The sequence below is a fragment of the Coregonus lavaretus genome (genome assembly GCF_964263955.1).
Source record: "Coregonus lavaretus genome assembly, chromosome: 31".
NCBI lineage: Eukaryota > Metazoa > Chordata > Actinopteri > Salmoniformes > Salmonidae > Coregonus > Coregonus lavaretus.
Genome location: NC_140018.1, coordinates 4,852,298 through 4,879,133, shown reverse-complemented (window position 1 = coordinate 4,879,133; position 26,836 = coordinate 4,852,298). Strand labels below are relative to the sequence as shown.

Here is a 26,836-nt window from a genome sequence, read left to right as displayed (position 1 = left end):
ACGGTTGTCGGCCTGATAACCAACAACGACGAGTCAACCTATAGGGAGGAGGTAAGTGAACTGGCATTGTTGTGTCATGACAACAACCTCTCCCTCAATGTCAACAAAACAAAGGAGTTGATTGTTGACTTCAGGAAGCAGAGGAGGGAACATGCCCCGAACCACATCAATGGGACTGCAGTAGAGAGTCATAAGTTTTAAGTTCCTCGGCATCTACACTTGTCATGCACCAACAACATCACCACTCTTGTCAAGAGGGTACAACAGCATCTCTACTTCCTGAGGCGGCTGAAGAAATTCGGCATGCCGCCCCGGGACCTCTCCATACTACCGCTGCACCATCAAGAGCGTCCTTTTAGGTTGCATCGTGGCCTGTTACGGGAATTGCTCCGTCCACGACGGCAAGGCCCTCCAGCGGGTTGTGGAGACAGCCCAGTACATTACTAGGACCGTGCTCCTACCCATCCAGGACATCTACTTGAAACGGTGCCTGAGGAAGGCCCGCAGCAGCATCAAAGACCCCACACACCCCAGCCACGAGCTGTTCTCTACCTTACCGTCGGGCAGATGGTATCGGAGCATGAGGTCTGATACCAACAGGCTCAGAGACAGTTTCTATCTACAAGCCATCAGACTGCTGAACACTTGAACTGGACTGACCACCTGCTCTGATTCGCCACACCTTAGTCCACATGCACTCACTCATGCACACACCCACACATACATTCATGCCACACACACATCACAACTGCTGCTACCAGACTCATATTATCCTGCTCAGTTTATACACTTGCCCCCATCTCCCCTTCCCCAAAACATGTGTAAATATTGGGACTATAAATTATGCCTTCCTGTATTATACTGATGCTAAAATGTATTATTCTATTCTACTGAGACATTTTCTTTACTTTAAGTTCGTATTCGTATCTTTTATTATTTCTTATTGTTGTTGCATTGTTGAGAAGGAACCTACAAGTAAGCATTTAGTTGGATGATGTATACCATGCATATCCCATACATACGACTAATAAAACTTGATGTCTTCTTTTGAGTTGTTTTGACTGATTTCATGTCAACGCCAACATGGCTAAAATTCGCTACGTAGCTCCACAAACATTTGGAGACTAAATATAGTTTACATGTTGTCAACAATCTAAGCCAACCCCGTCTGTTTTGCCCCATAGTTGCTCACTCGACGATTTTGTTGCTAAACAACCAACCTGTCTAAAGAACCGTAGTAGACAGACACACCATAAAGCCTTTATTAACCAGTCGTGTGTGTGTGTGTACACAACACTGATGTTTCTTTTCCGTTTTCTTGCTGTTTTAATTATACATAAATCACATTATTATAGACCCCGTCCCATCCCTGACCCACAAGCGACCTAATGTTCCGTTCCAGAAGTATAAGTCCTCCTCTGTGACCTGTAAGAAGAGTCAAAAAGAAAGGCTATGCGTCATGGTGAAACTATAGAAATTAAGATGATCTAAAAACGGTATTTGGATTACCTTAGCTTGTGGATCTGCATTGACCTGACTTCCGACCTCTTAATCCCCATTATTTAAACCCCTCTAACGCCTCGATCACACCGATAGAATCATTGCATTTTGGTACACCAGAAGTACATTCATTTCCAATGGAATGCTACATTTGCATTTTGCGCAATGACGCTGTAGGTGTGAACGTCTATGTAGAGTTACAGAGAGACATGATTATGTAGCTACACGTTAGAGACTAGAACAACCCAGTGAGAGAATATGGACAGACACGACTATGCACACGAACAACCCTGAAAACAGATTGATGGCCATGATGTCGTCTGTGAACCATAGAATAAAGAATCAATGGGGATGTGATGTTTCCTCCCCATCCTATAGCAAGAGAAACCAACTTGCTTCCACAACACTATCATGTTATAGGATCCGTTTGGTTTGACTTTTCCTTCTAAACTAGCCTACTGGTTTGCCATGTGTGTCCCTGCCAGCTGATAATGCCCTGAATTAAGACCGAGCGCTGGGTCCCTGTGATTTTTATAGTAACTAATAGGTAAGAATGTATCAGTCTAAGAAGTGTTAGTTCCCCCATTGACTCTGGGGTTCTCGAAATCCGTGTTGAACTATAAAAACAAATTGATGTCAATCTGGAGAACACCGTTGATGAAGAAACATTTTGTCAACATCGGATTATGTTGATCCATGGTGTTTAACCTAAGCTAATCGAACAATGTAGGCAGTTTGAACACACGCTTCATCCATGTGGGATTGAATCAGGGTGAAATGTTAAATCCTGCTTCCTATTAATTCACAAAACATAGCCTGACGCAGTCCCAAGTCACGACTACCTTTGAGTAATACAGATCCGGTGTTGACATTCTATACTTGAGAAACAGACTGTCAAATTTAACCTGTCAAGGAAGTTCATAAGCTTGACTAATACACATCTGAAGCTTCTAATGTGTCCCAGAACTAACTTTTCTTTTTCTTTTCAAAGAAACCGTGTCTCCAGTGTGGGTCAGGTTCAGTATTTGGCGTTGGGTGGGGAATAGAACTCATCTCAATGTTCTACTCCATAATTTTCCAATCCCCACTTCCTAACAAAATCAACATGGACAGACAAGCTCCTCTTTGATCCTTCCTTTTGTTTGCATCCAACACAGGAGATAGAGGAGCTCGCTCGGGGAAATAAACAACACGTCAAATAAAACATTCTGCCTGTCCTAATATGTATGACGTTTCAGGCTGTTTCGTCTCCAATTGAAAGCGGCTTGCTGTTCCACACATGCTGAGACTGGGGTTCAGCCTTATGTCTATGGGTTCAGCCTTGTAAGATCAGTCAGCGGGCCTGGCCATGCCTGGAGGGTCCTGGTTAAGGCACAGCAAATGGAAAAACAAAGGCATCAAAATCCAGTCAGCTTCTCTCCTTGGCTGTCTACCTGGAACCCTGAGAGAGAGAGACCGAGGGCATCCTTCAACGGATCAGGTTCTTGTGAAAACATTCAATTTGGTAAGGATGCTACTCTACTGAGTAAAACCACAGGCCTGACAAAGTTCACTGATGGATACCCTATTGTGTTTTGAAATGTAGGGGATGAGTAGAGGCCCAGTGGGAGTTGTGGGAAGTCAACCACACAGAGAAACAGAACATTGTTTATTTAAGCAATAAGGTCCAAGGGGGTGTGGTATATGGCCAATATACCACGGCTAAGGGCTGTTCTTAGGCACGGCGCAATACATATATTGGCCATATACCACAAACCCCTGAGGTGCCTTATTGTGATTATGGTTACCAACGTAATTAGAACAGTAAAAAAACATGTTTTGCCATACCTGTGGTATATGTTCAGATATACCACCCCTGTCAGCCAATCAGCATTCAGGGCTCGAACCACCCAGTTTATAATAATAGTTTTGCTACTTTACACTTATTCTGAACTGTTGAGGAAGAGCTGCAAGTCAGCATTTCACAGTACCGGTACACCTGCTGTATTCTTTTCATGTGACAAATACACTTTGATTTAAGTAAGCTGGACTGAATAGGGACACTTCAAATGAGCCAGACAAGCAATGCAAACGTCTTTATATTCCTCATTGTATTTGTCACAACATATTTTCACTGAAGTACAATAAAAATATCAAAGGATATACAGACACTTAATAGAGTTGGAGTGGTCATGTCATGTGAGGCATGTCGTTCTCCATTTGACGTCACCGTGGCGTCAGAGTGTCTCAGTCCGTTGTAGGGTCGCAAAATCCCATGAAACTTAAACAACATTTTTTTCAGAAATCCCGGTTGAAGAATTCCAGGTTGGATGATTCCTTCGCAGCGTATTCCCTGCTGATTCCAGAAATTCTCTGGATTTCAGAGACATGTTGCAACCCTAAGCCTGTACTAGTGCACCATGGGGGTTTTAGAAGAGTCATTTCAAAGTTTTAGCAGACTTTAAAAAACGGACAATAAATACTGTACAAGACTATACGGTAGTAACACTAGTTTAGGAAATCACAAAAGATCAACCATGCTTTTAAACGGAAACTCACATGATAATATACTTGACAAATTAACAATGAAGCATTTGTGGCAAGTCAGCCCTTCACAATTATAACACTTTAACATACAAACAAACAACGACAACATGGGTACATATGCATAAACACCATCATTTGTATTTTATACATTCAATAAAGTGCCTTCCTTAAAAAACAACAAACGTGATTTCAAAATGTGATGCATGTTTGCACACATATCAAAAATAGATTTGGAGGATAAACATTAAGACTTGAAGCCAACAGTTCAGTTCCATCTACAATGAAGCCTTTGCCAATACAATACAGCATGGCAAACAGCTATTTAAATGTAATTACATTAATTGAAATATACATTGCTTGCCAAATAACACACAAAGAGCATAATTTCATAATTTTAAGTGTATTTATCCACTTTCCATTTCCCTAACAGGTACCATTATGTGAATGAGTATTCTGAAGCACTGGGTCCCATCACTACTCCACTGTTGAGGTACATGTAAAAATGGACTATAATCTCTAATAACACGAGTCCCCCTGAGAAAACTGTAGAAACATCCATGATTGAAGGTTATCAAATTGTCATTGTTGAAACGGTGGACCATAAGCTCAGTCCAGACCAGATGACTCCTAGTAGGTTCTAAGATGATGATCTGTTGGCATGTTATCATGAATTACTATGAATTGCTGGAGGTTGTTGTTCTTGTTTGTAAAGATCTTTTAGACCAAATTCTCTCCTCAGCCATAAATATATACTACTGTTCAAAAGTTTGGGGTCACATAGAAATGTCCTTGTTTTTGAAAGAAAAGCATTTTTTTTGTCCTTTAAAATAACATCAAGTTGATCAGAAATACAGTGTAGACATTGTTAATGTTGTAAATGGCTATTGTAGCTGGAAACGGCTGATTTTTTATGAAATATCTACATAGGCGTACAGAGGCCCATTATCAGCAACCATCAGTCCTGTGTTCCAATGGCATGTTGTGTTTGCTAATCCAAGTTTATCATTTTAAAAGGCTAATTGATCATTAGAAAAACACTTTTGCAATTATGTTAGCACAGCTGAAAACTGTTGTGCTGATTAAAGAAGCAATAAAACTGGCCTTCTTGAGACTAGTTGAGTATCTGGAGCATCAGCAATTGTGGGTTTGATTACAGGCTCAAAATGGCCAGAAAATGGCTTCTGAAACTCGTCAGTCTATTCTTGTTCTGAGAAATGAAGGCTATTCCATGTGAGAAATTGCCAAGCAACTGAAGATCTCGTACAACGCTGTATACTACTCCCTTCACAGAACAGCGCAAACTGGCTCTAACCAGAATAGAAATGTCACACCCTGGCTCTGGGACTCATTATGTTGAGCCAGGGTGTGTTCATTCTATGTGTTCTGTTTCTTTGTTGGGTGTTCTAGGTTGTTTATTTCTATGTTTAACTGAGTGACTCCCAATCAGAGGCAACGAGTGTCAGCTGTGTGCTGGTTGTCTCTGATTGGGAGCCATATTTAACTGTCTGTGTTTCACTTTGTGTTTGTGGGTTTTTGTTCCGTGTTCGGTCATTGTCACTGAGGACTTCACGAGTCGTTTATTGTTTTGTTATTTCGTGTGTATGCTTTAATTAAATAAAGCAAGTATGTTCGCTACTAACGCTGCGCTTTGGTCCACTCCTTCATACGACGTTTGTGACAGAAAAACCCACCGTAAAAGGACCAAGCAGCGTGTCCAGGAGCAGGCAGACTGGACATGGGAGGAAGCGCCAGGAAAGGAGATGGAGAGGCTGGCGATGGCCCAGGTGGGCAAAGTGTGGTCCTGGGAGGACATGCTCGGGGGCAAGGGACCTTGGGGTAGGATTAAGGCCCTGGCGAGAGAGGAGCAGCGGCGTCAGCAGTGCCATCGTCGGACGGACGAGAGGCACCCCCAATAATTTTTTAGGGGGGGGCACACGGCATGGGCGACTGGGCAGCAGGAGGCTGCCACAGGGCGAAATGGGAGACGAGGAGAGAAGGCCACCGGGTTACGGGAGCCATTGGCGAGAGGAGGGAAGGAAGTTGTAGAGGCACGGCGAGAGGTACTGAGGTGTATTGCCAGTCCGGTCCGGCCCGTTCCTGATCCCCGTTTAAGGCCAGTGGTGTGTGTTCCCAGTACGGTCCGGCCTGTTCCTGCTCCACGCACCAAGCCTACGGTGTGCGTCGCCAGCCCAGTCCGGCCTGTCCCTGCTCCACGCACCAAGCCTACGGTGTGCGTCGACAGCCCAGCCCGGCCTGTCCCTGCTCCACGCACCAAACCTACGGTGTGCGTCGCCAGCCCAGCCCGGCCTGTTCCTGCTCCACGCACCAAGCCTACGGTGTGCGTCGCCAGCCCTGCCCGGCCTGTTCCTGCTCCACGCACCAAGCCTACGGTGTGCGTCGCCAGCCCTGTCCGGCCTGTCCCTGCTCCACGCACCAAGCCTACGGTGTGCGTCGTCAGCCCAGCCCGGCCTGTCCCTGCTCCACGCACCAAGCCTACGGGGTGCGTCGCCAGCCCTGTCCGGCCTGTCCCTGCTCCACGCACCAAGCCTACGGTGTGCGTCGTCAGCCTGGTCCAGCCCGTTCCTGCCACTCGCACCAAGTCAGGGGTGCGAGTCGTCAGCCTGGTTCAGCCCGTTTCTGCTACTCGCACCAAGCCCGGGGTGCGAGTCGTCAGCCAGGTCCGGCCCGTCGCTGCTCCACGCACCAAGCCAAGGGTGCGAGTCGTCAGTCCGGTGAGGCCCGTTCCGGCTCCACGCACCAAGCCAGGGGTGCGTATCGTCAGCCCGGTCCGGTCCGTTGCTGCTCCACGCACCAAGCCAGGGGGGCGCATCGTCAGCCAGGTCCGGTCCGTTCCTGCCTCACGCGCCAAGCCAGGGGTGCGCGTCGTCAGTCCGGTGCCTGATCAGGTACCGGTCAGCTGCTCCACAACGGAGCGTAAGCAATCCGCTCCGTCTATGTCCAGTCCAGATCCAGCCAGCGGGGTCAGACCGGACCAGGGGCGCTACGGGGGAATTATGGAAGGGTGGTGGTCAAGCCCGGAGCCGGTGCCGCCTCCGAGGAGGAATGCCCACCCAGCCCTCCCCTGTTTGGGTTTTGTTGAGGCGCGGTCGCAGTCCGCGCCTTTAGGGGGGGGTACTGTCACACCCTGGCTCTGGGACTCATTATGTTGAGCCAGGGTGTGTTCATTCTATGTGTTCTGTTTCTTTGTTGGGTGTTCTAGGTTGTTTATTTCTATGTTTAACTGAGTGACTCCCAATCAGAGGCAACGAGTGTCAGCTGTGTGCTGGTTGTCTCTGATTGGGAGCCATATTTAACTGTCTGTGTTTCACTTTGTGTTTGTGGGTTTTTGTTCCGTGTTCGGTCATTGTCACTGAGGACTTCACGAGTCGTTTATTGTTTTGTTATTTCGTGTGTATGCTTTAATTAAATAAAGCAAGTATGTTCGCTACTAACGCTGCGCTTTGGTCCACTCCTTCATACGACGTTCGTGACAAGAAAGAGGTGTGGGAGGCCCCGGTGCACAACTGAGGAAGAGGACAAATACATTAGATTGTCTAGTTTGAGAAACAGTACCCGCAAAATTAAATAGTACCCGCAAAACACCAGTCTCAACGTCAACAGTGAAGAGGCGACTCTGGGATGCTGACCTTCTAGGCATAGTTGCAAAGAAAAAGCCATATCTCAGACTGGCCAATAAAATATTAAGATGGGCAAAAGAACACAGACACTGGACAGAGGAAGATTGGAAAAAAGTGTTAAGGACAGACGAATCGAAGTTTGAGATGTTCGGATCACAAAGAAGAACATTTGTGAGACACAGACCAAATGAAAAGATGCTGGAGGAGTGCTTGATGCCATCTGTCACGCATGATGGAGGTAATGTGATGATCTGGGGGTGCTTTGGTGGTGGTAAAGTGGGAGATTTGTACAGGGTAAAAGGGATCTTGAAGAAGGAAGGCTATCACTCCATTTTGCAATGCCATGCCATACCCTGTGGACAGCGCTTGATTGGAGCCAATTTCCTCCTACAACAGGACAATGACCCAAAGCACAGCTCCAAACTATGCAATAACTATTTAGGGAAGAAGCAGTCAGCTGGTATTCTGTTTTATAATGGAGTGGCCAGCACAGTCACCGGATCGCAACCCTATTGAGCTGTTGTGGGAGTAGCTTGACCGTATGGTACGTAAGAAGTGCCCATCAAGCCAATCCAACTTGTGGGAGGTGCTTCAGCAAGCATGTGGTGAAATCTCTTCAGATTACCTCAACAAATTGACAACTAGAATGCCAAAGGTCTGCAAGGCTGTAATTGCTGCAAATGGAGGATTCTTTGACGAAAGCAAAGTTTGAAAGACACAATTATTATTTCAATTAAAAAGCATTATTTCTAACCTTGTCAATGACTACATTTCCTATTCATTTTTCTATATTTCCTATTCAAACTCATTTCATGTATGTTTTCATGGAAAACAAGGACATTTCTAAGTGACCCCAAACTTTTGAACGGTAGTATATATTTTAATGAAGAATCACTGAAATTCATGCATGTTAGTGCAACCATACGTAGATTCCTCTCCAGTGCCTATCACATCTGAAGTATCTTCTTTTAGCAGCATCATTAAGACTATTCAGTTGGCCAAGACATGTTCCCCACATGTTCCGTCTCACCATTACCCTCTTCAAAATAAGACTTACCACAGTATCAAACATCTCACGTAGCAAAATCATATCAGGAAGTACATTATGGATGTTTATGTTGCTCTGTTCAGCAGTGTTGGGATTTGTTACTTGAAAAAAAGTGATATATTACTAGTTACATTTAACAAAAGTAACATGTTCCTTTACAATATTACTTTGTGTGGAAAGTAACGCTTTTATATTACTTTGCATTACTTTCATGAAAACAAAATCTCACTATTTGTTTGACTTTCGGAAGGAGAAAGGCTACTTACTAAGTCAGGTCTGATCACTAGTTTCATCTGTGGTGCTGCTTTCCTGTGCTAATCTACAGCTGCTGCGCTATCATATGGGCTGCTTAATTAGCCATATACACTGTCAGCCAAACATCTGTACAGATTTTATTCGAGCCGCCAGTTCTGGTTGTAGACCGCAAGTAGGCTACACGGACCCATAGAAATGTATGGAGGGCCTGCCAGTAGACGGCAAAGCCATCTAAGGGCGTTTCTATGGACAGCAGCTGTCATGAGATTTCTACAAACAGCCTTTCTCCGCTGCTCGAGAACTAAATGAGGAAACAACTCGAGAACGGATCATGGAAACACGCGGCCGGTAGAGATATGATTCTGAAAGTAACGCATGCGTTATTTGACAAAGTAACTGTAATAATACACTATATATACAAAAGGCTGTGGACACCCCTTCAAATTAGTGGATTCGGCTATTTCAGCAACACCCGTTGCTGACAGGTGTATAAAATCAAGCACACAGCCATGCAATCTCCATAGACAAACATTGGCAGTAGAATGGCCTTACTGAAGAGCTCAGTGACTTTCAACGTGGCACCGTCAAAGGATGCCATCTATCCAAAAGTCAGTTTGTCAAATATCTTCCCTGCTAGAGCTGCCCCGGTCAACTGTAAGTGCTGTTATTGTGAAGTGGAAAGGTCTAGAAGCAACACAGGCTCAGCCCCGAAATGGTAGGACACACAAGGTCACAAGAACGGGATCGCCGAGTGCTGAAGCGCGTAGCGGGTAAAAATCGTCTGTCCTCGGTTGCAACACTCACTGCCAAACTGCGTCTGGAAGCAACGTCAGCACAAGAACTGTTCGTCGGGAGCTTCATGAAATGGGTTTCCATGGCCGCACACAAGCCTAAGATCACCATGCGCAATGCCAAGCGCGACTCTGGAGCAGTGGAAACGTGTTCTCTGCAGTGATGAATCACGCTTCACCATCTGGCAGTCCGACGGACAAACCCTCTGTGGGGGACATCACGCTTCACCATCTGGCAGTCCGACGGACAAACCCAATGCATAGTACCAACTGTAAAGTTTGGTGGAGGAGGAATAATCATCTGTGGCTGTTTTTCATGGTTCAGGCCCCTTAGTTCCAGTGAAGAGAACTCTTAACGCTACAGCATACAATGACATTCTAGACGATTCTGTGCTTCCAATTTTGTGGCAACAGTTTGGGGAAGGCCCTTTCCTGTTTCAGCATGACAATGCCCCCGTGCACAAAGCGAGGTCCATAAAGAAATGGTTTGTTGAGATAGGTGTGGACGAACTTGACTGGCCTGCACAGAGCCCTGACGTCAACCCCATTGAACACCTTTGGGATGAATTGGAACGCCGACTGCGAGCCAGGCCTAATCGCCCAACATCAGTGCCCGACCTCACTAATGCTCTTGTGGCTGAATGGAAGTCCCCGGAACAATGTTCCAACATCTAGTGGAAAGCCTTCCCAGAAGAGTGGAGGCTGTTATAGCAGCAAAGGGGGGACCAACTCCATATTAATGCCCATGATTTTGGAATGAGATGTTCGACGAGCAGGTGTTCACATACTTTTGGTCATGTAGTGTATTACCCAATTTGAAAAAGTACCTCGTTACTCCGTTACTCATAAAAGTAATCTGATTACATAACGTGTTAACTGATGGTCAGTCACACAGACAGACACCATCAACAGGCTAGACGACAACATCATGCTTGCATACACACGGGGGGAGGGGAGGGAGAGAGGGAGAGAGAGAGAGAGGGAGATTTATTGTTCAGTTCAATGAAGTTCTGTTCTGTTGGGCCTGGTCGCATGATGTTTAATGTGCCAAATCCTAACTTGCACCTAAACTTCACCATCCCCAAACCTCCTATTGACTTCAATGCAATGCAAAACAGTCCTACTCCCTCTTCTCAAGTTAGGATTGGACCCCACTGTTCTGGCACATTCTGGGTAGTGTAGTTTTAGCTGCCTGCGTTCTCAGTACTCCCGGGCCTCCTCCAGCTCGTTCATGAACACGTCCTGGTGGGGGTTCTCCGGGCAGACCAGCCCATTGTTGGGCGGCCGCACCACGTGGAAGTGGCTCCAGTCCCCTTTACACAGGATCCAGGGCAGCACGTCCACCTTGAAGTGGAGCTCCGGGGAGAACTCCGTGCTGATCAGGTTGGGCGTTCCCGCACCCTTCCCCCGCGTGATCAAACGGCCGCGGTTGTCGTAGCAACAGTGCTGCGCAGCGAGCGTGGCGACGTCGCCGGAGAGGGACGAGCGGATGCAAGTTCTCGCCGAGGGTTTGTAGATGTCCAGGCGTTCTTTAGGGCCGCTGGCGTCACGCCAACGGAAGGTCCGGCCGTGTCCCTCGTCGAAGACGCTGACCACGGTGTAGGGGGTGGCCGAGGGGTAAGTGCAGGGGCAGCTGGGTAGTTCTGACAGGACCTGGTTGAGGTACCTCTGGAGAAACTTGCTCTTACAGTTCAGCCATTTCTCACAGGTGTCCACATCTAAAGGGAGTAGTGGGAGGCCATTGTGTCAATTACCATCTAATTACATAGTTATTTCTGTTCTGTTCTGCCCTGTTCTGTTCTATTCTGTTCTGTTCTGTTCTATTCTGTTCTGTTCTGCTCTGTTCTGCTCTGTTCTGCCCTGTTCTGTTCTGTTCTGCCCTGTTCTGTTCTGCTCTGTTCTGTTCTGTTCTATTCTATTCTGTTCTGCCCTGTTCTGTTCTGTTTTACTCTGTTCTATTCTGTTCTGCTCTGTTCTGCCCTGCCCTGTTCTATTCTGTTCTGTTCTGCCCTGTTCTGTTCTGTTCTGTTCTGTTCTGTTCTGCTCTGTTCTATTCTATTCTGTTCTGCCCTGCCCTGTTCTGTTCTGCCCTGTTCTGTTCTATTCTGCTCTATTCTGTTCTGTTCTGCTCTGTTCTGTTCTGTTCTGCTCTGCTCCTCTGTTCTGTGTTCTGTTCTGCTCTGCTCTGTTCTGCTCTGCTCATCTGTTCTGCTCTGCTCTGTTCTGCCCAGTTCTGTTCTGTTCTGTTCTGCTCTGTTCTATTCTGTCCTGTTCTGCTCTGTTCTATTCTGGTCTGCCCTGTTCTATTCTGCCCTGTTCTATTCTGTTCTATTCTGTTCTGCCCTGTTCTATTCTGCCCTGTTCTATTCTGTTCTGCCCTGTTCTGTTCTTTTCTGCTCTGTTCTGTTATATTATATTTTTGCCAGGTGTAAAACAAAAAAGGGTATTCAATGTACCTGTGCCAAAAGATTCAGTGCCATTCTCCATCTGGAAGGGGAAAGGTTCAGCCACAGTGTTGCCATCGTCTGGACAAGGCTCCATGTCACATTTGGAGGCCTCTGTCAGGGTGCAGGAGTAACCACAGGACCGGGTCCTTTCCCTCTCTCCATGACCACAGGTGACAGAGCACGGAGACCAGGCACTCCACTCCTCCGTTTCTTCCTCTGTGGGGGACAAAACAAAACTCATTAGATGTATAGTGCTTCTCCTATTTAAGCTGTTTTACATTTTATGGGTAACACACACACACACACACACACACACAATTCTCCCACATCACATGATTACTCTCTAATCAGTAAGAGTTTAATTTCTCTCCCAGATGTGGGATTTCCTAACTAGGCTACGTCCTAACTGTGTAGAACTCCAATTAAAAGCATTTTGCTTGTTCACCACCTGTGCTTAACGAGCCATCAAGGAAAAGGAAAACAACTTGAAAGGGTTAATTAGGAGTGGACAGGAAGGGGAAGTTATCATAGTAAACAGTGATTATGGTGAATCATGCTGAGAAAGATTTGGTTTAGATGCATTTACTGCACTGACGTATGAGCCAGAAGCTAGACTGTAGATATTACAAGGATAAGTAAATAACCTCTTAAAACTCCTTTATCTAATCCCTTAACATCCACATTACTTAAAGTGAATTTACCTGAAATCCTATTTAATATTTTTGTTCCATGACAACAAATTCCAAATCCATAACAAGGCTTTTCTATGTACAGTATAATGCTCCTCTGGTCTAACCTTTCCCAGCAGCCATATAGTCCTGTAACGTAGCCTCCTGACAAATCAGAGAGGAGGAACTAGGTTAGGCTGAAGCTATGTGCCTTCTGAAAGGTTTGAGTCTGGTGTTAATGATACTGAAAACATGTCCGTTCTCGATTACCGACGAGATGAGGTGTGCGCAGAAACGGCAGCTTTGGTGACGGTGCAGCTGGGTCCCTTGTGGCGCAGCCAGAACACAGGAAATAGACTCTTCTCAGGAGCGATTTTAATTACAGAAGGGAAGCCCCAACGTTACGCTAGACTGACTGACATACTTTACGTTCACTAAAAGCCATCAGATCTGACCACTTAATAAACATTGTTGCCCTGTTCCTAGACCACATGCACCTCATTCAGTGACAGTCAAGGTTGATACGTGTATACACACTGAATACACACAGCCACATACTCATTTACATCACACTGTATGTTGTGATCCACATAGCTAGAGTTTGGGCTCGTTGAGCTTTGATGTTCAGAGCATTTGCTTGTCTCTTCGTTTTGAATCTAAATGCTGATCTGAAGGGTAGAGGAGGCTAATAAAAATGTCACGACTTAGAATTAAACAGGGTCATCGTCTACACATTCAGTTACATTATGAAGCTGCAGCCCTTCTCTAAGTGGACATTCAGTTACATTATGAAGCTGCAGCCCTTCTCTAAGTGGACATTCAGTTACATTATGAAGCTGCAGCCCTTCTCTCACTTGAATTAAGCTTCATGGCTCTGCTGTTGTCTACAGGGCTGAATTAAGCTTCATGGCTCTGCTGATGTCTACAGGGCTGAATTAAGCTTCATGGCTCTGCTGTTGTCTACAGGGCTGAATTAAGCTTCATGGCTCTGCTGTTGTCTACAGGGCTGAATTAAGCTTCATGGCTCTGCTGATGTCTACAGGGCTGAATAAAGCTGCATGGCTCTGCTGTGGTTCACGGGGCTGAAAAAAGCTGCCTGGCTGTTCAGCCAGAAAGTGTTATGCTCTTTTCCCATCATGCACAGGGAGAAAACGGACTGAGAATTAAGAGAAACAAAAAACAATAGAGGCGTAAATGTTATCCACGTCCCTGAAAGCCCCCGAATTCTTGAACAGGCTCAAAAGGCCTTGCCGCCTAAGGCAGAGGGCCGAGCCAGGGTCTGGGGGTCTGTGGGGCCCGGAGAGAGGATGAAAGACCCAGCCGAATGGCCCCTGTCATCCCCTGTTCCCAATCTGCCCTCTAATTGTACACAAGCAGTGGGCTGTTCTGTCCGTCCGGGGGAACAGGCTCATGCTGCCATTAGCGAGCGCATCAGGCCCGTCTTCAAAAGACAGCAGGCCTCCACAGCGAGCTGCGAGTTGGGACCCAGTGTCCACTTCAAAGGCTGGAGCTCCACAATGGGCCTGATGGTCGAGTGCTTGCAGAGCAGAGCTCTCTCGCTCGCTCAGTCAGTACAGCTCTGCCGCCCTGCCACAGTCCTCAGTCAGTACAGCCTGCCGCCCTGCCACAGTCCTCAGCCCCTTCTCTCTCCCGCTGTCTCTCTGTCTCTTTGCTAACTAATCACTTTTTGACATTTCTCTGTGAATCCTATGAATCTCTTTCTTTCACTTTGCCTCCCACTATTTCAAAACAGTAACATCCATCTTATAATGATCCCCTACTCTGAGGCAGGCAAAAGTGGATCAGAGATCACCGGTCTTTTTCAGATTCTCCAATTAGGGCAATTTCTTTGAAAGACTTTGGCCTGGAAGCCATTGGCATGGGTGACAGCTAGCCAGATACTCTGCCACTTAGCGAACAGAAGAAGCCTCACCATAGTGGCTCTGCGTAGCGTCCCAACCCTCGTTCCAGCGACTGTCCCAGTCACCTCCAACTCCGCTGGGGAGGGGCTCTTCGCTACCATACTCCAACAGGTAATCTTCCTCCCCTTCCTCCTCTTTCTCCTCTTCCTCTCCAGTCTCCTCCGGCCCTGAGCGGCCCGTCCCATCCTCGCTGGAGTCAGCGTCTGTGTATCCCCAGAACAAAGGCCAGAACAGCTTCTTACCCCCCGGCCGATCTACAGTGGACGGGGAGGACGGGGGGATCCAGTCCTTGACCAGATCCATCTCTAACTCCATGTTAGGGTCATCCACCACCTCTATGGTCACCTGCGATGGAGGAAAGGAGAGTGAATAATTTAGAGAACCATTGCTCTATGTGGAAGCATGATATTTATATTGATTCCCTGGACATGCTAAGATGGCTACAACTAGTCCTACAAAGTTGAACACTTACTTCACAAAAAGACAGACTTTCTATAGAAGGAGGATGCACGCAAAACTTAACATCTAAACGTTATTAGAAAACCACAATGGAAGCAAGAGATGTTTACCAAATTCACTGATGGCACATTTCCCAACTTCCAGAAGTACCAGGGGATTGACTTCCCTAATTTATAGCTCTGACTTAACCAGTCAGACATGAGATGAGCAGTGAGCACTCAGTCAGAAGATCCCACTTCCTCCCATCTTGGAGCAAGAGAGATGTCAGTGTTTGTTATGCTTAACTACATCTCATTAGACTGGTAGGCACTACTGTATGACTCAATCTGTACGTTAGCTCACTCCCATAGTAGATGTCAGGACCAGGCAACATGGAGAGACCATAAGAGGGCAGAGCCAGCCTGCATGGGGTCAGTACATCCAGCACCAGCTAACCACATCGACCAGTAGATGGAACTAACTACCGTGAGATTGAGATGAGTTGAACAGAAGGACATGCTGAAGATCTTGAGGCTAATCGCTGGAGGAATCACAGGAAAGGACATGCTGAAGACATTGAGGCTAATCGCTGGAGGAATCACAAGAAATTAGATGCTGAAGACATTGAGGTTAATCGGTGGATGAATCACAGGAAAGGACATGCTGAAGACATTGAGGCTAATCGCTGGAGGAATCACAGGAAAGGACATGCTGAAGACATTGAGGCTAATCGCTGGAGGAAACACAGGAAATGGAAGAACTGAAGGTGGAGACTGGAACTATTTATGCAATGTGAAAGTAGCTACTGTCTTGTTCTGCTGAATTGCCACTCATGCCAAGTAGAAACTCCTCACCATAGAATGGAATCAAGATAAAGGATCGCTATACTCATTGCTCTTCCCTGCTTTACCAGGGTGCTATGCATTGTTGGTAGAGTATGGCGCTTGGTAGAGCATGGCGCTTGCAACACCATTATTCTGGGTTTGATTCCTGGGACCACCAATATTTAAAATGTATGCACGCATGACTGTAAGTCGCTTTGGATAAAAGCGTCTGCTTAATGGCATATATATTATTTATATATATATTATTTATTATTTAGATTAGGTGAGTTTCCCCCTTACAAATGTAAATCGCTTTGAGGGTCTAGAAAAGCATTATAAAAATCAAATCAATTATCATCACCAAACCTGGATGTTGGGGTTCTGAGAGCTGATGTCTGCGTTGGCCAGTTCAGGGAAGTTCTTCAGGTCCAGAACGAAGGGCTTGATCTCCTCCTCAGGCTCTGGCTGGGGCAGAACCCCTACAGAGCGGTGCTGGGAGTGGGACCACCTCCTCTTGTGGCGGTGCTCAGTGACGGGGGGTAGGAGGCTCTGGACCTGGTTCTGCTGCTCCAGGGCCTCCGGTCCATGATGGACCCCACTGATGGGCAGCTGAGCACGATCCTGAGGAAAAAGATAGGACACCTCAATTAAGCATCATGATGAAAAACAATGGACTGGACCGTTCTGAAGACCTTGATGACATTAATCATAAACAATACAGTGGCTACTGGCTGGTTTAAGACACAAATGATACTTGCTTTAGCTACTTTCCCAGGAATAACATTTACACCATGCTATGACTTAGTGACAGAGCTCCTAGAAACCATTGGGGCAACAAACCAGCAGACCAACCAACCAACCAAACCCCGTCCATCCGTCTGCTTCTCATTTGTTTCCCATAGCAGCCAGAGCCCTGGCATCCAGGCCTCTGACAAAGAGGAGCCTGTGCCAGATTCTCTAGTTTTAATGAGAGAGCTTTGGAGTCGTGGTACCCCTGGGATGGTGGGCAGGCTGGCCCTGTGTTTCAACCCTGCCGTGCCCTAGGGCGGCAGGTAGCCTAGCGGTTAAGAGCGTTGGGCCAGTAACCTAAAGGTCGCTGGGTCAAATCCCCAAGCCTTGTGAAAGGCACTTAACCCTAATTGCTCCTGTAACTCGCTCTGGATAAGAGCGTCTGCTAATAACTAACATGTAAACGTTGTGCAGCTACACTCAACAGACAGAAGCCGTAGTTCTCCCTAAGGTCCTCCCCACTCTGTCTACCCATCAGCCACCTGTCTGTGACAAAGTGAACATCGTCTAGCTCTGACTTTGCTGATAAGCTACTTTTATTGACGAAAAAACGCACTAACTGTAAATCGCTCTGGATAAGAGCGTCTGCTAAATGACTCAAATGTAAATGTCAACCATCCTTCTTTGGATCAAGTTGCCACTAGAAATTGATCTAAGGTCAGGTAAGGGTATCTTCTACGACTCAAAGTGTTTAATTCAGCCAGTATCCAAAGTGCCAATAAAAAGCCCAAACATCTGACAGGACTTGGTCCCACTGGCTGAGTGGTGACAAAACAGTTGGTTATGGGCCCGAGAACAGATCTGATCCAACCATGAGAACACGTGGTCACCATTTAGAGGCAACCCCTGTCAAACATTATTGGCTCTTTACTGAAGAGAGAAAGAGGAGGATCCTGAAGACCTCCTCTGGGCCTTGTCAGGTCCCTCTGAGAATTAGGGGATGGCCATTACATGGTTCCAAACACGTTAGGACTTGTCTTCCTTCTTTGTGCAGTTTGAATGGTGTTCTGTATTTTTGATTTAATTGGACCTGGTGTTCTATATTTTGATTTAATTGGACCTGGTGTTCTATATTTTGATTTAATTGGACCTGGTGTTCTATATTTTGATTTAATTGGACCTGGTGTTCTATATTTTGATTTAATTGGACTTGGTGTTCTATATTTAAGCAATAAGGCCAGAGGGGGTGTGGTATATGGCCAATATACCACGCCTAAGGGCTGTTCTTATGCACGTTGCAACGCGGAGTGCCTGGACACAGCCCTTAGCCGTGGTATATTGTCCATATATATACAAACCATCGAGGTGCCTTATTGCTATTATAAACTGGTTACCAACGTAATTAGAGCAGTAAAAATAATTTTTGGGTCATACATGTGGTATACGGTCTGATATACCATGGCTGTCAGCGAATCAGCATTTAGGGCTCGAACCACCCATTTTATAATTTGATTTAAATTGGACTTGATGTTCTACTTGGACCTGGTTTTATCACTTAATCAATTAGTCTGATTTTTGAGTGGTTTAATCATAAACTAGATATTGGTATTTCTATCTGTGCCTAGACTGCTTACTCAATATCTTTCCTCTTCCATTGTCTGGGTAAGTAGGGTGATGTCACGACTTCCTCCAAAGCTGCCTCCCCTCCTTGTTCGGGCAGGCTTCGGCTTTCATCGTCACCGGCCTTCTAGCCACTGCCGCTCCATATCTCATCATTCCATTTGTCTTGTCTTGTCAATTACACACACCTGGTTCATATTCCCTCATTAGTATGTGTTTAAGTGTTCCCTCTGCCCCCTTGTCCTTGTGGGTGATTGTTCATTGTGAGGATTAGTAGCTCGGTTGAGCTCAGTATTTTGTATTGACGGGGTATTTTCCCCGTGTGAATGTTTGTTCCAGTGCGCCTGTTTTGCGCACTGGACTGGTTACGCTGGATTATGGAATAAACTCTGTATACTGTGATTTACCCTCCTGCGCCTGACTCCTTCAAATCACGCATCACAGAATCACCCACCAATTATGGAGTCAGTGGGAGAGGAGCACATGCCTGGAGTCATGGCACGGGTCCAGGAGCATTCAACAGTGCTAGCCAGCTTGGGAGAAGCGATGGATCGGGTTCTCCAGGTCGTCCAACGCCTGGAGAGGAGAGGACCCGATCTGTCGAGACCAGCTGGGCAACTGGATCCAGCCACCCGCATCCCAGCACCCAGAGGGATCCATATATCCCGACCACGGGAGTTCGACAGGACAGCTGCTCTCTGCCAGGGATTCCTCCTCCAACTGGAGCTCTACTTCTCCAGCATCAGCCCGGCCCCATCGGAGCGGGAGAAGGTGTCCACCCTTGTCTTCTGCCTCTCTGGGAAAGCCCTGGAGTGGGCCAACGCGGTCTGAAATGAAGGAGGAGGCGCGTTGGACAACTACGGGAAGTTCGCTCACCCGCCCGAAGGTCGAGAGGCGTGCGAGCGGCTGGTCCACCTGAGGCAGGGGACGAGGACTGTGCAGGACTTCGCCTTGGAGTTTCGGACTCTAGCAGCTGGATCCGGGTGGAACGAGCGGGCCCTTATCGACCACTTCCGGTGCCATCTGCGGGAGGAAGGGAAGGGAGCTAGCCTGCCGGGACACCATGTTGTCCTTCATGCAACTGGTGGACATGGCCATCCATTTGGACAACCTGCTGGCAGCCAGAGGACGTCCTGGAGGGGGTCTGCCCGTTCCAACCCCGGCTGACTCGGATCACGAGCTGATGGAGCTGGGTGGAGCCGCGATCCGAGAGAGCGGAGGACGACAGCGCCAGTGTCACTCTGAAGGGACATTACACCGGTATCGAACACCCACACTTGTTCAGACCCCTCTGCTCCGCACTGTACCCTACCCATCCACTTTCCTGATCACATTGTAGTTCCCCAGTGTAAGGCGCTAGTCGATTCAGGCGCAGCTGGGAAATTTATGGACAGGGCATTCTCACACAGTCTAGGCATTTCATTGGTTCCCCTATCCATTCCACTCCCCATCAGAGCACTTGACAGTCGACCATTAGGGTCTGGGTTTGGTAGGGTGGTTGCGAGAGTGTCAGGGTAGGTGTCTCGGTGTTTCCGTTGATGCAACCACGGTGGAAAGTCCAGACAGTACCTCCACCGTGCTCGTTCCCCCCGAATACCTCGATTTGGCGCACGCGTTTTCCAAAACGCAGGCGACCAAGTTACCACCTCATCGGGCGGGGATTGCGCAATAAACCTCTGGGTAGACGCTGTGCCTCCCAGGAGTCATGTGTATCCCCCGTCACAGACTGAAACGGAGGCCAGGGGTTTATACATCCCTCCACTTCACCCGCCTCCTCAAGTTTATTTTTTGTGAAGAAGAAAGACGGCGGTCTGTGCCTTTGCATTGATTATTGATCACTGAACAAGGAGACGATGCGATTTAGTTATCCTCTCCCCTTCAGTGATCGAGACAATGCATGGGGCGAACTTCTTCACCAAATTAGATCTCCGGAGTGCGTACAACCTGGTGCGTGGCCGAGAGGGGGATGAGTGGAAGACAGCATTCATCACAACCACGGGGCATTATGAATACCTGGTGATGCCCTACAGTTTGATGAATGCTCCATCCATCTTACATTTACATTTACATTTAAGTCATTTAGCAGACGCTCTTATCCAGAGAGACTTACAAATTGATGCATTCAACTTAGGATAGCCAGTGGGACAACCACATCTTGATCACAGTAAGTACACTTCTTCAAACAAGCAGCTGTGAGCAAAGTCAGTGCTATCAGGAACAACTACATCTCGATCACAATCAGTACATTTCTTTAAACAAGTCAGTGCTAGCAGGTGAAATAAGTCAGGTGTTAGTTTAGACAAAAGACGGTGGTAGTAAAGGGGGGGTAGAATGATTACTATTATACTATTCCAGGTATTCCTTAAAGAGGTAGGGTTTCAAGTTTCTCCGGAAGGTGGTCAGTGACTCCGCTGTCCTGGCGTCGTGGGGGAGCTTGTTCCACCATTGGGGTGCCAGAGCAGCGAATAGCTTTGACTGGGCTGAGCGGGAACTGTGCTTCCGTAGAGGTAGGGGTCTAGCAGTCCAGAGGTGGATGAACGTAGTGCCCTCGTTTGGGTGTAGGGTCTGATCAGAGCCTGAAGGTAAGGAGGTGCCGTTCCCCTCACAGCTCCGTAGGCAAGCACCATGGTTTTGTAGTAGATGTGAGATTCAACTGGAAGCCAGTGGAGTGTGCGGAGGAGCGGGGTGACGTGCGAGAACTTGGGAAGGTTGAACACCAGACGGGCTGCAGCGTTCTGGATAAATTGCAAGGGTTTAATGGCATAGGCAGGGAGCCCAGCCAACAGCGAGTTGCAGTAATCCAGACGGGAGATGACAAGTGCCTGGATTAGGACCTGTGCCGCTTTCTGTGTAAGGTAGGGTCATACTCTGCGAATGTTGTAGAGCATGAACCTGCAGGATCGGGTCACTGCATTGATGTTAGCAGAGAACGACAGGGTGTTGTCCAGGATCACGCCAAGGTTCTTTGCACTCTGGGAGGAGGACACAATGGAGTTGTCAACCATGATGGCGAGATCATGGAGCGGGCAGTACTTCCCCTGGAGGAAGAGCAGCTCCGTCTTGCCGAGGTTCAGCTTGAGGTTGTGATCCGACATCCACACTGATATGTCTGCCAGACATGCAGAGATGCGATTCGCCACCTGGTTATTAGAAGTGGGAAAGGAGAAAATTAATTGTGTCTCGTCTGCGTAGCAATGATAGAAGAGATCATGTGAGGATATGACAGAGCCAAGTAACTTGGTGTATAGAGAGAATAGGAGAGGGCCTAGAACTGAGCCCTGGGGGACACCAGTGGTGAGAGCACGTGGTGCGGAGACAGATTCTCGCCACACCACCTGGTAGGAGTGACCTGTCAGGTAGGACGCAATCCAAGAGTGAGCAGCGCCGGAGATGCCCAACTCGGAGAGGGTGGAGAGGAGGATCTGATGATTCACAGTATCAAAGGCAGCAGATAGGTCTAGAAGGATAAGAGCAGAGGAGAGAGAGTTAGCTTTGGCAGTGCGGAGAGCCTCTGTGACACAGTCACGGTGGCTCTTCCAGTCCTTTGTGAACGAGGTGTTTCGGGACATGCTTGGTCACGGTGTAGTGGTCTACATAGATGACATTGTGGTGTATTCCACTACGCGCGCCGAGCATGTGTCCCTGGTTCACAAAGTGCTGGCCCGACTGTTGGAAAATGACCTTTATGCCAAGGCAGAAAAGTGTCTGTTTTTACAGCAGTCCGTCTCCTTCCTCGGATACCGCATTACCACCTCAGGTGTGGAGATGGAGGGAGATCGCATTTCAGCCATGTGTAATTGGCCGACTCCAACCACGGTTAAGGAAGAGCAGTGCTTTATTGGCTTCGCCAACTACTATCGGAGGTTTATCCGGGGCTTTGGCAAAGTCGCAGCTCCCATTACATCTCTGTTGAAGGGTGGGCCGTCCCGGCTCCGCTGGTCTGCTGAGGCTGACAGTGCCTTCAGTAACCTGAGGGGTCTGTTCACCTCAGCCCCGGTACTGGCCCACCCCAATCCATCACTACCATTCGTAGTGGAGGTGGATGCGTCCGAGGTAGGGATAGGCGCTGTGCTATCTCAATGCTCGGGCACACCACCCAAGCTCCACCCCTGTGCCTTCTTCTCTAAGAAGCTCAGCCCGGCGGAGCAGAACTACAATGTTGGTGAACGGGAGCTGTTGGCTGTTGTCCGAGCCCTGACCGTGTGGAGGCATTGGCTCGAAGGGGCGAAACACCCTTTCCTCGTCTGGACGGACCACCGTAACCTGGAGTACATCTGGGCAGCGAGGAGGCTGAATCCTCGCCAGGCCAGGTGGGCCCTATTCTTCACCCGGTTTGATTTCCCACTATCATACATCCCGGGTACGAAGAACGTGAAGGCAGACGCATTGTCACGGCTGTATGACACAGAGGAGCGGCCCAGAGACAACACCCCCATACTCCCGTCCTCCTGCATTGTGGCGCTGGTAGTATGGGTGATGGATGCGCATATAGAGCAGGCGTTAAGCAGAGAGCCATCTCCACCTCAGTGTCCAGCTGGGCTGCAGTACGTGCCTGCTCTTATCCATGACCGTCTGATCTACTGACCGGAAAGTACTGGTGGCCTACCTTGGCTAAGGACGTGAGGGTGTATGTCTCCTCCTGCTCGGTGTGCGCCCAGAGTAAGGCACCAAGGCACCTCCCAGCGGGTAAGTTATAACCTTTATCAGTTCCACAACGACCATGGTCTCACCAGAGTGTTGATTTCCTTACCGATCTTCCCCTCTACCAAGGTAACACCACCATCCTGGTCGTCGTGGACCGCTTTTCTAAGGCCTGCCGCCTCCTTCCTCTGCCCGGTCTCCCCACGGCCCTGCAAACTGCGGAGGCCCTGTTTACACACGTCTTCCGGCACTACAGGGTACCAGAGGATATAGTGTCTGACCGGGGTCCCCAGTTCACATCCAAGGTCTGGAAGGCGTTCATGGAACGTCTGGGGGTCTCGGTCAGCCTAACCTCTGGTTTCCACCCCGAGTCTAATGGGCTGGTGGAACGGGTAAATCAGGATGTGGGTAGGTTCCTGCGGTCCTACTGCCAGGACCGGCCGGGGGAGTGGTCGGTGTTCTTGCCATGGGCTGAATATGCACAGAACTCTCTCCGTCACTCCTCCACTAACCTAACGCCATTCCAATGTGTTTTAGGTTACCAACTGGTTCTGGCACCGTGGCACCAGAGCCAGACCGAGGCTCCTCAGGTGGATGACTAGTTTCGGCGCGTAGAGTAGACGTGGGACGCTGCCCACGTCCACCTCCAACGCGCTGTGCGTCGTCAGAAGGCCAACGCTGAACGCCACCGCAGTGAGGCCCCGGTCTTTGTACCGAGTGATCGGGTCTGGCTCTCGACACGGAATCTGCCCCTCCGCCTGCCCTGCCGGAAGCTGAGCCCGCGATTTGTGGGGCCGTTCAAAGTCCTGAGGAGAATCAAGGTTACCTATAGGTTATTACTCCCCCATGATTACCGTATTAACCCCTCGTTTCATGTGTCTCTCCTCAGGGCCCCGGCGTACTCCGTCTGTTCCATCCTGGATTCAAGGCGTCGGGTGGGGGGCCTTCAGTATCTCGTGGAGTGGGAGGGGTATGGTCCGGAGGAACGGTGCTGGGTCCCGGTGAGGGATATCCTCGATCCCTCCCTGTTGCGGGATTTCCACCGTCGCCATCCGGCTCGCCCTGCTCAGCGTCCTCCTGGCCGTCCCCGCTGCTGGGGCTGTGCGTCAAGGGGGGGAGGGGGTACGGTCACGACTTCCTCCGAAGCTGCCTCCCTTCCTTGTTCGAGCAGGCTTCGGCGTTCGTCGTCACCGGCCTTCTAGCCACTGCCGCTTCCTATCTCATCATTCCATTTGTCTTGTCTTGTCAATTACACACACCTGGTTCATATTCCCCTCATTAGTATGTGTTTAAGTGTTCCCTCTGCCCCCTTGTCCTTGTGGGTGATTGTTCATTGTGAGGATTAGTAGCTCGGTTGAGCTCAGTATTTTGTATTGCCGGGGTATTTTCCCCGTGTGCATGTTTGTTCCAGTGCGCCTGTTTTGTGCACTGGACTGGTTACGCTGGATTACGGAATAAACTCTGTATACTGTGATTTGCCCTCCTGCGCCTGACTCCTTCAAATCACGCATCACAGGTGAGACACACATGGATTCCCACATCCACACACACGCTGACACGACTTTAAGACTGGAGTCAAGAAGGGACACATATTTTCACACCTTCCTCATCTCGGCTTTTTACACATCTGGATCCTGTATTCAGTTTCCTTATATATCACTCTTCTCCTCCTCCTCTCTCTCTCTCTCCCCCCTCTTTCTCTCTGATCCCACTGTCCTCTCTCTCCTTCTCTCTCTCTCTCTCTCTGCAGAGAGGCTCCCCTGATGATCAAAGGCGTATTGGTTGATGGTATGTGGTCTGTCTTTACGGGCCACTATGGCTGTGCAGCCGTGGGAGTCCTGGCCTTTCCGACACACACAACACAGGCGGCAGGGAGGGAGGCAGGGAGGGAGGCAGGAAGGAAGGGAGGGAGGGAGGGAGGGAGGGAGGGAGGGAGGGAGGGAGGGAGGGAGGGAGGGAGGGAGGGAGGGAGGGAGGGCAGGGAGGGAGGGAGGGCAGGGAGGCAGGGAGGCAGGGAGGCAGGGAGGGAGGTAGGGAGGGAGGGACTGAGGGCAGGCGGGCGGGCAGTGTGGCAGGCATGCCTGATTTATGTGTCCACAGATATGAAAGGCCTCTGCACTTGGCCCTTTCCAAACCATTACAGAAGAACAATAAACTATGGGGCCCTTTGATCGCCTCTTGGATTTAAAAAAAAATTTTTTTATGCAAGCCTTGAAAGAGGGAAGAGGCAAGGAGAGGGAGGGAGAGAAAACAGATAGGTAGAGCGAACAGGTCACAATATTTGGGAACCAGGCCATGCACACTCCACATTCTACACCCCTCCTCGGCCCCCCATGATGAGGGAAAACCCTGACCTCTGACCTTATTCCAGGGTGAGAGAGATCTGCTGAGGGTTCCTCTAACCCTGCTGAGTTAGGGTAAGGTTTGGGTTAGGGTTATGTAAGCAGTTGCTATTGTGCCTCTCGCTCCTCAACTGTACAAACCAGCCCCTCCTCTACCTGGTTAGACTGGCATCTACCAGGTCACCAGGAAAGATACAGTCACCATGGTGGCACAGGGTCAATGGTGCCCAAAACGCACACTCATTACCACCACCAGCACCACAACATGCTCTCTCTCTCTCTCTCTCTCTCTCTCTCTCTCTCTCTCTCTCTCTCTCTCTCTCTCTCTCTCTCGCCCACTCCCTCTCCCCCTCTCTCTCTCTCCCTCTCTCTCCCTCTCTCTCTCTCTCTCCCTCCCTCTCCCTCTGCCTCTCTCTCTCTCTCTCTCTTTCGCTCTCCTCTTTCTCTCAAACTCTCTCACTCCCCTCTCTCGCTCTCTCTCAGTCTCTCTCCCTCACTGTTTCGCGTCTGTTTGACGTCCAACTGACATAAATCATCAATCAGTTATAGGCTATGGGCATCAGGACATCAACAGGGCATCCATTGAAGGAGACCCAGGGGAGAGAAAGTACAGAGGAACGACTTCATAGAGATCTGGAATCTGTCTGTTTACACCTTTCTTTCATTCTACATCTGATTCTGTTCATGGTGACCTTCAAGGCCCCTACACACACACACACACACACACACACACACACACACACACACACACACACAGGATTGTAAACCCATATATGTCCATGAGCCGCACAAACACCCCCATTGGATCCTCTTACAGATAGATATTTGCTTCAAATGGAATTCAGCAAGCCTATCTATTATAGCTGCTGTAGAAGAGGAGGCTGTCTGTAATACTATGCTGCTCCGTGCAGCTCAGAATGACCTTCTCTTGATGCCTAGATACCTTACTATACATGGAGAAACGCTGAACAACCCTTTACCCCAAGGCCCTAGAGATTTATTGATACAGATTTCCATTGATTCATGGCTAAGGGGTCAACTGGCAGTGTAGCATAATGTTAGGTACAACATTGTCAGTCTGTGATTCTTTGATTTGGTTTGTTAGAAGGTTAACTTTTGTAACTGAAGTTAATTACAATTCAGAATATGTCATACACTCCAGTAAGTTTCATTGGCACGAGAACAGATCCTCTCTGTGGATAAATTAAAGTTATTCAATTCAATTTGAAGAGATAACTGACAACAAATAACCTATTATATTAGGCTATTGCGTAAAGTATTTAATTCATTTCGTAGAGGATAATTTACATCAGCTCAATTCATTTAAATACAATTTAATAATTTGTTTCATATCCAAATCCTGAGACATTTGGAACGTATTATTTACCTAAAATCTAGAAGAAAATAATCAAGAGAAAAGTTGCTTACCTCCAAAAAAACACCGTTG

At 48.2% G+C, this 26,836-nt stretch overlaps 1 protein-coding gene across 1 annotated transcript in view; it reads right to left on the bottom strand.

Annotated features, from left to right (window-relative positions):
* Window positions 1-10,958: 10,958 nt before the first annotated feature.
* Window positions 10,959-26,836, bottom strand: part of LOC311106747 (isthmin-2-like) — a gene marked incomplete at both ends in the record, with an annotated part of 16,678 nt that continues 800 nt past the window's right edge. The window contains 5 exons of the mRNA XM_084149144.1: window positions 10,959-11,476; window positions 12,215-12,421; window positions 14,807-15,140; window positions 16,424-16,678; window positions 26,818-26,836. The exon at window positions 26,818-26,836 is cut by the window's right edge and continues 118 nt beyond it. Of these exons, the coding sequence (XP_084005270.1) occupies window positions 10,959-11,476; window positions 12,215-12,421; window positions 14,807-15,140; window positions 16,424-16,678; window positions 26,818-26,836 (1,333 nt within the window). The remainder of the gene's footprint in view (window positions 11,477-12,214; window positions 12,422-14,806; window positions 15,141-16,423; window positions 16,679-26,817) is intronic.